Genomic DNA, 12,170 nt, shown 5'->3' on the forward strand with positions numbered 1-12,170 from the left:
GATTTGGAGTTGGGGACCAAGGGCAATGTGTCCAAGTTTGCAGATGGCACTAAGATGAGTGGTAAAGCGAAAAATGCAGAGGATACTGGAAGTCTGCAGAGGGATTTGGATAGGTTAAGTGAATGGGCTAGGGTATGGCAGATGGAATACAATGTTGACAAATGTGAGGTTATCCATTTTGGTAGGAATAACAGCAAAAGGGATTATTATTTAAACGATAACATATTAAAGCATGCCGCTGTTCAGAGAGACTTGGGTGTGCTAGTGCATGAGTCACAGAAGGTTGGTTTACAAGTGCAACAGGTGATTAAGAAGGCAAATGGAATTTTGTCCTTCATTGCTAGAGGGGTGGAGTTTAAGACTAGGGAGGTTATGTTGCAATTGTATAAGGTGTTAGTGAGGCTACACCTGAAGTATTGTGTCAGTTTTGGTCTCCTTACTTGAGAAAGGACGTACTGGTGCTGGAGGGTGTGCAGAGGAGATTCACTAGGTTAATCCCAGAGCTGAAGGGGTTGGATTATGAGGAGAGGTTGAGTAGACTGGGACTGTACTCGTTAGAATTTAGAAGGATGAGGGGGGATCTTATAGAAACATTTAAAATTATGAAGGGAATAGATAGGATAGATGCAGGCAGGTTGTTTCCACTGGCGGATGACAGCAGAACTAGGGGACATAGCCTCAAAATAAGGGGAAGTAGATTTAGGACTGAGTTTAGGAGGAACTTCTTCACCCAAAGGGTTGTGAATCTATGGAATTCCTTGCCCAGTGAAGCAGTTGAGGCTCCTTCATTACATGTTTTTAAGGTAAAGATAGATAGTTTTTTGAAGAATAAAGGGATTAAGGGTTATGGTGTTCGGGCCGGAAAGTGGAGCTGAGTCCACAAAAGATCAGCCATGATCTAATTGAATGGCGGAGCAGGCTCGAGGGGCCAGATGGCCTACTCCTGCTCCTAGTTCTTATGTTCTTATGTTCTTATGTTCTAACAGGAGACAGAAAGTAGTGGTGGAAGGGAGTGTCTCAAAATGGAGAAAGGTGACTAGTGATGTTCCACAGGGATCCGTGCTCGGACCACTGTTGTTTGTGATATACATAAATGATCTGGAGGAAGGTATAGGTGGTCTGATTAGCAAGTTAGCAGATGATACTAAGATTGGTGCAGTTGCAGATAGCGAGGACGGCTGTCAGAGAATACAGCAAAATACAGATAGATTGGAGAGTTGGGCAGAGAAATGGCAGATGGAGTTCAGGCAAATGCGAGGTGATGCATTTTGGAAGATCAAATTCAAGAGCGGACTATATGGTCAATGGAAGAGTCCTGGGAAAAATTGATGTACAGAGATCTGGGAGTTCAAGTCTATTGTACTCTGAAGGTGGCAACGCAGGTCGATAGAGTGGTCAAGAAGGCACACAGCATGCTTGCCTTCATCGGACGGGGTATTGAGTACAAGAGTCGGCAGGTCATGTTACAGTTGTATAGGTCTTTGGTTAGGCCACATTTGGAATACCGCGTGCAGTTCTGGTCGCCACATTACCAGAAGGATGTGGATGCTTTAGAGAGGGTGCAGAGGAGATTCACCAGGATGTTGCCTGGTATGGAGGGTGCTAGCTATGAAGAAAGGTTCAGTAGATTAGGATTGTTTCCGTTGGGAAGACAGAGGTTGAAGGGGGACCTGATTGAGGTCTACAAAATTATGAGAGGTATGGACAGGGTGGATAGCAACAAGCTTTTTCCAAGAGTGGGGGTGTCAATTACAAGGGGGTCACGATTTCAAGGTGAGAGGGGGAAAGTTTAAGGGAGATGTGCGTGGGAAGTTTTTTACTCAGAGGGTAATGGGTGCCTGGAACACTTTGCTAGTGGAGGTGGTAGAGGCGGGCACGATAGCATCATTTAAGTTGCATCTGGACAGATATATGAAAGGGCGGGGAACAGAGGGAAGTAGATCCTTTGAAAATAGGCGACAGGTTTAGATAAAGGATCTGGATTGGCGCAGGCTGGGAGGGCCGAAGGGCCTGTTCCTGTGCTGTAATTTTCTTTGTCTGAATGCAGCTTCCAAAAGAACAAAGAACAAAGAAGTTTTATTTTGGTCTCTCTCTCTGTATGGTAAAATCTGTGAAGAATTCATACCTAGTGTTTTGTTAAAAAGGGTTTGTCTGGTATTGGATGTTGTTATCAAATTGAAACAGTAAAGGGAAGTTATTAAAGGTTAGAGTACTAAAGACTGTGTGGGAAATTTATGTTTGTAGTTTATAAAAATGCTTCCTGTGTGTGTTTATGAAATGTAAACGGAATTTGTAGAATAAACTTTGTTTCGTTTAAAAGTGCTTAAAGCCTCTGTTAAAATAACACCTGAAAAGTAGGCCCTTGTTCTCCTCATAATCAAAATCTATAAACAGTTGTCGGTCAGGTGAACTCCATGATTAAACTTTAGAGTTTACTAAACCCTGGCCCATAATAAAATTGGGGGCTCGTAGGATAAAAGTCTATCATTCGTGATTGGGTTGGCTTCGTGACCTTAAAGACAGTGAGGAGCGAGCATATTTGTGATTGCTTTTCAGGTGTGGTATTCCAGTTTAAGTAGGGAGTGTGTTGTGGACAATTACTCTTTCAGAGGCTCAGAAGTTATTGGTGGTGGAGAAGGTCACACTCAGTACCTCACAAACAGAGATTGGGCAGCACGGTAGCATGGTGGTTAGCATAAATGCTTCACAGCTCCAGGGTCCCAGGTTCGATTCCCGGCTGGGTCACTGTCTGTGCGGAGTCTGCACGTCCTCCCCGTGTGTGCGTGGGTTTCCTCCGGGTGCTCCGGTTTCCTCCCACAGTCCAAAGATGTGCGGGTTAGGTGGATTGGTCATGCTAAATTGCCCGTAGTGTCCTAAAAAAAAAGTAAGGTTCAAGGGGGAGGGCGTTACGGGTATAGGGTGGATACGTGGGTTTGAGTAGGGTGATCATTGCTCGGCACAACATCGAGGGCCGAAGGGCCTGTTCTGTGCTGTACTGTTCTATGTTCTATGTTCTAGAGACCAAAAAAAGGCTTTTAGATTTGGCAAAAAACTTTGCAGTTAATATTGCATGATAAAATACGCAAAGAAGAGGTAATGGCGGTGGTAGCTGAGCATTTAAAATTGCCTGAGAACACAATCAGACTCATTGGAAATGGCAAGAATTCAATTAAAGATCAGCAGCTTGAACATGAAAAAATTAAAGCAGCTTGAATACGAAATGAGGGAAAAAGAAAGAGAAAGGGATGTACATATCAGGGGAAAAGAAAAGGAGAGAGAAGAAAGGGAAAAAGAGAGAACTTCAACTTCAGAAAATGGCCATGAAACATGACAGTTAAAATTGGCAGATGTAAAGAGAAATCTACAGTCTGAGGATGGTGATGAGATGGTGAGCATGAGCATCATAGTCGAAGGCTTGGTGGGGATCTAGTTAAATCTGTCCAAGCATTGCCAAGGTTTGATGAAAAGGAGGTGGAAGCCTTTTTCGTTTCATTTCATAAATTCTATGAAATGAAATGAAAAAGGCTTCCACCTTCTTTTCATCAAACCTTGGCAATGCTTGGACAGATTTAACTAGGTCCCCACCAAGCCTTCGACTATGATGCTCATGCTCACTATCTCATTCCCATCCTCAGACTGTAGATTTCTCTTTACATCTGCCAATTTTAACTGTCTGTCATGTTTCATGGCAATTTTCTGAAGCTGAGGGTGACGGTAGCTCAACAAATGAAATGCCCACAGGACATATGGGTATTACTGATTCAAATAAAGCTGGAAGGTAGAGCTAGTGAAGTTTTGCATCACTATCAGAGGTGGTATCTGGGATGTATGAGGTGAAAAAATCCATCTTAGGTACAGATAAACTAGTGCCTGAAGCCTACAAGACAAAGGTTTAGAAATTTAAGGAAAGAACCTAGTCAAACATACATGGAGTTTGAAAGGATCAAACAGAGTGATTTTGATAGGTGGATAAGCTTTGAAAATAGACCAAACGTATGAAGCTCTTAGAGAAATGATAATTTTGGAGGAGTTTAAAAATTCAATTCCTGGTGTACTGAGAACTCACATGGAAGAACAGAGGGTTAAAGTTGCGCGATTAGCAGCAGAAATGGCAGATGATTATGAATTAGTTCATTAATCAAAGTTTGGTTTCTGACATCAGTTTTATCCTGTGAGGGATAGAAACTGGGGGAAAAAGAAATACTCAAGTGGTAACGGTAACGGGGATCTGATGGGAGATAAGAAGGAGAGTGTACCTCAGATTAAAAAAGAAATCCAGGAGGATTGTGTGGGTAAAGTTTACTCATGTGTACCAGGAGGAGTAGGTAAAAAAGTCAGAATTTTAAAAGATACGAGAGCTAGTCAATCTTAGATGGTCAGAGACAAGGAGTTATGTAGTTTGGGAGGAATATTGCCAGAAAAGGTGGTAATGTGTGGAATTCAGGGTGAGAAGAGTAGTGTTCCATTATATAAGGTAAGGTTGGAAAGTCCAGTGAAGAGTGGTAGTAGAAGTAATAAAGAAACTATCTTGTCCAGGAATACAATTTATCTTGGGTAATGATATAGCTGGATCGCAGGTGGGAGTCATGCCTACTGTGGATGATAAGCCAGTGGAAAATCAAACAACTGAAGTGTTGAAGGACATATATCCTGGGATTTTTCAGGATTGTGTGGTAACAAGGTCGCAAATCACAGGTTAAGACAAGAGGAGAAATCAAAGAGTGAAAATAAAGTTGAAGTTCAATTATCAGAAATGATTTTTAATCAGATGGTTGGAAAAGAACAAGAACATGTGGAGGATGAGGCAGATATTTTAGTTCAGGAAAATTGGCAGAATTACAACAGAAAGATATAGAAATAAAACGGATGTACCAGAAAGCAGACATGGAAGAGGAATGTGAGTATATATCAAAATGTTATTACATTAAAAATAATGTCGATGAGAAAATGGTGACCTTTACATATGCAGGTGGATGAAAAGTGGGCAGAAGTTTATCAAATGGTATTGCCAGTAGGGTATAGAAGGGAGGTATTGAGTAGCACATGAGGTACCAGTGGGAAGTCATTTGGGAGTAAGGAAAACTCAAGCTGAAATACAAAAACATTTTTATTGGCCTGTACTACATAAAAATGTAGTTAAATTTTGTCGATCATGTCACACATGTCAAGTGATAGAGAAACCTCGAGGGGTGATAAAAACAGCACCCTTAATACCCATTCCAGCATTTGAGGAACCTTTTACAAGAGTCTTAATTGACTGCATCGGACTGCTTCCCAGAACAAAAAGTGGGATTCAATATCTTTTGACTATAATGGACGTGTCTGCTGGGTTCCAGAAGCCATTCCAGTCTGCAATATTACAGCTAACAAGATTGTGGAGGAGTTATTTAAAAATTCTTTACTAGATATGGACTACCCACAGAAATACAATCTGATCAAGCATCAAATTTTACTTAAGGTTATTCAAGGAAGTTATGAATAGCTCAGGAGTAAAACAATTTAAATCAACTGCGTACCATCCAGAATCACAGGGAGAATTAGAAAGGTGGCATCAGATATTTAAGATGTCGTTGAGGGCTTATTGTCAATTTTATCCAGATGATTAACATAAAGAAATTCCATTTGTACTGTTTGCAATTAGGAATGCACCTCATGAGTCAACCTAATTCAGTCCTTTGAACTAATTTCTAATTGACGGAGTTTAACCCTGACAAGTGTGAGGTTGTCCATTTTGGAAGGACAAATATGAATGCAGAATACAGGGTTAACGGTAGGGTTCTTGGCAATGTGGAGGAGCAGAGTGATCTTGGGGTCTATGTTCATAGATCTTTGAAAGTTGCCTCTCAAGTGGATAAAGCTGTGAAGAAGGCCTATGGTGTGCTGGCGTTTGTTAGCAGAGGGATTGAATTTAAGAGCCGTGAGGTGATGATGCAGCTGTACAAAACCTTGGTCAGGCCACATTTGGAGTACTGTGTGCAGTTCTGGTCGCCTCATTTTAGGAAGGATGTGGAAGCTTTGGAAAAGGTGCAAAGGAGATTTACCAGGATGTTGCCTGGAATGGAGAGTAGATCTTCTGAGGAAAGGTTGGGCCTTTTCTCATTAGAACGGAAAAGGATGAGGGGCGACTTGATAGAGGTTTATAAGATGATCAGGGGAATAGATAGAGTAGACAGTCAGAGACTTTTTCCCTGGGTGGAACAAACCATTACAAGGGGACATAAATTTAAGGTGAATGGTGGAAGATATAGGGGGGATTCAGAGGTAGGTTCTTAACCCAGAGAGTAGTGGGGGCATGGAATGCACTGCCTGTGGAAGTAGTTGAGTCAGAAACATTAGGGACCTTCAAGCGGCTATTGGATAGGTATATGGATTACGGTAGAATGATGGAGTGTAGATTAATTTGTTCTTAAGGGCAGTACGGTAGCATTGTGGATAGCACAATTGCTTCACAGCTCCAGGGTCCCAGGTTCGATTCCGGCTTGGGTCACTGTCTGTGCGGAGTCTGCACATCCTCCCAGTGTGTGCGTGGGTTTCCTTCTGGTTTCCTCCCACAGTCCAAAGATGTGCAGGTTAGGTGGATTGGCCATGATAAATTGCCCTTATTGTCCAAAATTTCCCTTAGTGTTGGGTGGGGTTACTGGGTTATGGGGGATAGGGTGGAGGTGTTGACCTTGTGTAGGGTGCTCTTTCCAAGAGCCGGTGCAGAATCGATGGACTGAATGGCCTCCTTCTGCACTGTAAATTCTATGATCTATGATTAATCTAGGACAAAGGTTTGGCACAACATTGTGGGCCGAAGGGCCTGTTCTGTGCTGTATTTCTCTATGTTCTATGTTCTAATTTTTGGTAATGAGGCAAGAGGACCACTTAAATTGATTAAGTAGAAATTGATGAGTGAGCAGTCTGAAATTACATTATTGGATTAAGTGTCAAATTTTAGGGAACGATTAAATAGAGCAGGTGAATATTCTGGACAGCATTCAAAAGTTGCGAAACATGTCATGAAATGGGAAGCGGACAAGAAAGCAAAAGTTTGTAGTTTTGCCAGTGGAGATAAAGTTTTAGTATTGTTACCAGTGGTCGGTGAACCTTTAAAAGCAAGGCTTTGTGGACCTTATCAGATTGAAAGGAATTTAAGTAATTTATGTGGTAAAAACACCAGATAGAAGGAAGACTCACTGAGTGTGTCATGTGAATATTATTAAAAGGGTACTTTGAAAGGGAAGGGGAGCAAAAGGAGGTGGATTTAGTGATTCTAATTCGAAGTGAATAACTGAATCTCGATGACTTTGAATGACATTCCTCAAATTAAATTGGATAACAAGGATGTTCTTAGAAATTTGGATAAATTGTTGAATTACCATCCAGAGGAAAAACAAACTGACCTGAAAGAGTTATTGATATCACATGGGCAAGTTTGTGGAGATAAATTGGTAAGTACTAAAATGGCAATACATGTGGGAAATGCTGTTCCAATTAAACAACATCCATATAGACTTAACCCTTTAAAATTGTCACAGGTTAACAAAGATTGAAAGTATGCTTAAAGTTGGCATAATTGAAATGGGTTGCAGCCAATGGAGCTCACCCATAGTGATGGTACCGAAACCCGACAGTACCCAACAATTGTGTGTGGACTATAGAAAGGTTAATGCTGTTATAAGAACAGACTCTTATCCTATCCCTCGCTTGGAGGACTGCATTGAGAAGGTGGGACAATCCGCTTTTATTTGCAAACTGGATTTACTTAAAGGTTACTGGCAGGTTCCTTTATCCGAAAGGGCAAAGGTGATTTCAGCTTTTGTGACTCCAGATGGTATATACCAATTCAAAATTATGCCATTTGGCATGAAAAACGCACCAGCCACATTTCAATGGTTAACTAACAAAGTTGTTTCAAGATTACTCAATTGTGCAGTATATATCAACGATCTGGTGATTTTTAGTCAAACATGGAAAGAACATTTGATCCATCTAATGGAGTTATTCGATCGACTTCAGGAGGCAGGTTTGATGATAGACCGAGCTGAAAGTGAATTTGGAAAAGCCCAAGTTACGTTCCTTGGCCATACAATTGGACAGGGACAAATGGTTCCACGGGATGTTAAAACAAAGGTTATTAGGGAGTTTCCAATACCTGGACACGAAGGGCAATAATGCGATTTCTTGGCGCGAGTGGTTTTTACCGGAAATTTGTGCCACATTTTTGCAGCGTGGTTGCTCCACTGGTGGACTTGCTGAAGAAGCGTACCAAATTTCAGTGGACGGCAGAGTGTCAATAGGCATTTCAAGGCCTAAAGATTGTGTTAACCAAAGCTCCTGTGTTACAGAATTACAAGAGGCTCTGTGATCAGAGTTACCGAAAGTGCCTGACCTGAAAGAAAGGGATGGATCTTGCAGAGACCTTCTTGTCCAAAGAGACTGTCAATCAAGAAAGATTCCAGTTGCAGGACAAAGAAGAACTGAAATGGACTACATTATTATAAATGTTTGCTGTTTTGTTTTGTTAAAAAAAGTACTTTCCTTTTAAGAAAAATTGACAGTAAAGTGAAAAGCTGAAAAATGAGACCATCTTTGAAGTTGATAGTTTGGTTTTTTTTCTTGGGGGGAGGTGTCATGGGAATGTCCTTCATGAAATGTGTGCTTTATCAAATGGCTTCAGTGGTGTCATTGTGTGGGTGGAGCTGTGCTGTGGCTGTGATTTTTACTTTCTGTGTAGATGTTTGGAAGCTGCATTCAGACAAAGAAGGTTTATTTTGGTGTCTCTCTCTCTTTGTATGGTAAAATCTGTGAAGAATTCATACCTACTGTTTTGTTAAAAATGGTTTGTCTGGTATTGGATGTTGTTATCAAATTGAAACAGTAAAGGGAAGTTGTTAAATATAGAGTATTAAAGACTATGGGGAATTTACGTTTGTAGTGGATTAAAAATGCTTACTGTGTGTTTATAAAATGTTAACGGAATTCGTAGAATAAACTTTGTTTTGTTCAAAAGTGCTTATGGCCTCAAATAACACTTCAAACGTAGGCCCCTGTTCTCCTCAGAACCAAAATCTATAAACAGTTATAGGTAAGGTGCACCATGAAATACTTTGGTGTTTTCTAAACCCTGGTCCATAACAGTTTCATCTGCCACTTTATTGCCCACTCTCCTAGCCTGTCCAAATCCTTTTGTAGCACCCTTGCTTCTTCAGTACTACTTGTTCCTCTACAGATCTTCGTATCATCTGCAAACTTAGCAACAGTGCCTTCTTCCAGATCATTAATGTAAATAGTGAAAAGTTGGGGTCCCAGCACAGGCCCCTGTCACCAGCTGCCATCCTGAAAAAGACCCCTTTATCCCACACTCTACCTTCTGCCAGTCAGCCAAGATCCATGCCAGGATCTTGCCCTTAACACCATGGGCTCTTTTGTTTCCCCAAATTTTTTTTCTTTTTCTTTTAATTAAAAATTTAGAGTACCCAATTATTTTTTTTCAATTAAGGGGCAATTTAGCATGGACAATCCGCCTACCCTGCACACCTTTGGGGTTGTGGGGGCGAAACCCACGCAGACACGGGGAGAATGTGCAAACTCCACAGGGACAGTGACCCAGAGCCGGGATCGAACCTGGGACCTGAGCGCCGTGAGGCGGTTGTGCTAACCACTAGGCCACCGTGCTGCCCTCCCTTGCAGTAAAATAAATGCCATCCAGGCTTGCCATATTCCGTTGTGCCTTAACATGTCTCTCTTGCATTGCCTTCCAGACATGCTGGGCTTCCTTATCATTTTTCTAAAGCTCATGCCACTTTTATAATTTGAAACAAGCCTGATAAAATAGCAAGAGGAAGCATCTGGTGAAGGTGCAACTGTTCCAACCAATGCTTCATCTGAACATTGCGACTATTGGAAGGAGCATTAGCTAATAAATTGGAAGCAGTAATTGGTACAGGCATACCAAATTCCACTTTTGTGTAATCTAATGCAATGAGTGAACATGAAAATCAGCCTTCTCTGCACACAAACATCACAATTAAACAGCACATAGTTTTAATCACAATGTTAAAATGTTCTGTCATTCTGCACAAGAGTTGTGCAGACTTACCTGGTGTTGCAATGAAGTGGCTTGTTTCGTGATAGCCCTTAAGAGATCAACAGATAAACTGCATTAATAAAAATACACTGCATATATTTCAGAACAACTGCATGCACAGGTCCAAATAATGCAACTAAAACTCTGTCAAAGGCAGAAGGCCTGCTTGCTTCATCCAATGTTTATCAATAGACATGAAGCCTGGAGGTGAGGACAAAGATGGCACTTTCAGGCACTCAGAATCGATGGGTTTTGATTAAAGGAAATGATATGGACAGTTGCTACCATTTCTATGAGAGTGCCTCAATTAACAGACTCCAGTTGCATTTAGTTTTTCCTTGCAGTACCTGTACCAATACTGAAAAGGCCACAACATTTCAAATGTTCTCCAAATCTCAGTGGCCAAAAATAGTCATTGCACAATGACTCAATGTAACCGGAAGTAAAAGTACAGGCCTGGCAAAGACTTTTTAGTTTAAAATACGTGTTTTAATTAATTCACAGGGACAGTGACCCAGAGCCGGGATCGAACCTGGGACCTCGGCGCCGTGAGGCAACATGGCTAACCCACTGCGCCACCGTGCTGCGCTTCTGGGCTCTTTATTTAACGACCTCCTGTGTGGTACCTTGTCAAAGGCCTTCTGGAAATCTAAATAAATCACATCCTTTGTCCTTTGTCTAACTTCCTTGTTATTTCCTCAAAGACATCTCACAGTTTGGTCAGACATGACCTCCCTTTGAAAAACCGTGCTGATTCAGTCCTATTTTATCATGCACTTCCAAGTACTCTGCAATCTCATCTGGAACAACGGACTCTAAAATCTTACCAATGACTGAAGTCAGGCTAACCGGCCTATAATTTCCTGTCTTCTGCCTCTCTCCCTTCTTAAACAGTGGTGTTACATTAGCCACTTTCCAGTCCTCATGGACCCTTCCTGCCTCCAGTGATTCCTGAAAGATCACCACCGATGCTTCCACAATCTCCTCAGCTATCTCAGAACCCTGGGGTGAAGTTTATACGGTCCAGATGGCTTATTCACCATCAAAACTTCCAGTTTCCCGTGAACCTTCTCCCTAGTGATGGCCACTGCACTCACCTCTGTCCCCTGATTCTCCTGGAGCTCTGGTATCCCACTGGTGTCTTCCACCATGAAGACTAATGCAAAGTAACTATTCAGTTTATCTGCCATTTTTTAATTTCCTATTACTATTTCTACAGCCATTTCCAGTGGTCCAATGTCTATTTTTGGCTCACTTACCTTTTATATATTGAAAAAAACTCTTCCTATCTTCTTTTATATTACTAGCTAGCTTACACTCATATTTCATCTTCTCTTCCCTTATTGCCTTTCAGTTGTCCTCTGCTCACTTTTAAATGCTTCCTAATCCTTTGACTTCTCACAAATCCTCACCACTTTGTATGCTTTTTCTTCTGCTTGTATGCGGACCTGAACTTCCCTCATCAACCATGGATTCTTTTTCCTCCCCTTAGCATGTTTCCTCCACGGGATGAATTTCTGTTGTGCCTCCCGAATAACCCACAAAAACTCCTGCCATTGCTGTTCCACTGTCTTCCCTGCTCGGCTCCTTTTCTTGTCATAGAGTTATTGATGTTTGCAGCATGGAAACAGGCCCTTCAGCCCAGCTTGCCCATTATTTCCAATTTCTATCATTAGCTAATCCACATGCTCGGATTTGGCCCATAACCCTCTATACCTACCCTGCCTATGTAACTGTCTAAATGATTTTTAAAGAAAGATATTGTACACACCTCCACCACTGCCTCTGGCAGCTTGCTCCAGATTCTCACCACCCTCTGTTTGAAACAATTTCCCCTCTGGTCTTTGTCACCGAGAACCAGGGAGGCAACATACCATCCTGGAGACTCATTTGTGCTACAGAAAAGCCTGTCGATTCCCCTTACAAGTGAATCCTCTATAATTATTGCATTCTCACTCTTTTTATCCCACCAACCCCCCACCCCATCCAACCACCCCCCCCCTTCCCACCACACACCACCCTTCCCACCACACCCCCCCTTCCCACCACACCACCCCTTCCCACCACACAACACCCCCCCACAACCACCACACCCACC

General features: G+C 41.9%; 1 protein-coding gene across 1 annotated transcript in view; it reads left to right on the top strand.

Annotated features, from left to right (window-relative positions):
• LOC119975033 (receptor-type tyrosine-protein phosphatase U-like) overlaps window positions 1-12,170 on the top strand; it is a 1,028,343-nt gene that overhangs the window by 582,292 nt on the left and 433,881 nt on the right. Inside the window, exons 16-17 of the mRNA XM_038814894.1 lie at window positions 8,331-8,365; window positions 10,177-10,279. Of these exons, the coding sequence (XP_038670822.1) occupies window positions 8,331-8,365; window positions 10,177-10,279 (138 nt within the window). The remainder of the gene's footprint in view (window positions 1-8,330; window positions 8,366-10,176; window positions 10,280-12,170) is intronic.

The sequence above is a fragment of the Scyliorhinus canicula genome, chromosome 1 (assembly GCF_902713615.1).
Source record: "Scyliorhinus canicula chromosome 1, sScyCan1.1, whole genome shotgun sequence".
Lineage (NCBI taxonomy): Eukaryota > Metazoa > Chordata > Chondrichthyes > Carcharhiniformes > Scyliorhinidae > Scyliorhinus > Scyliorhinus canicula.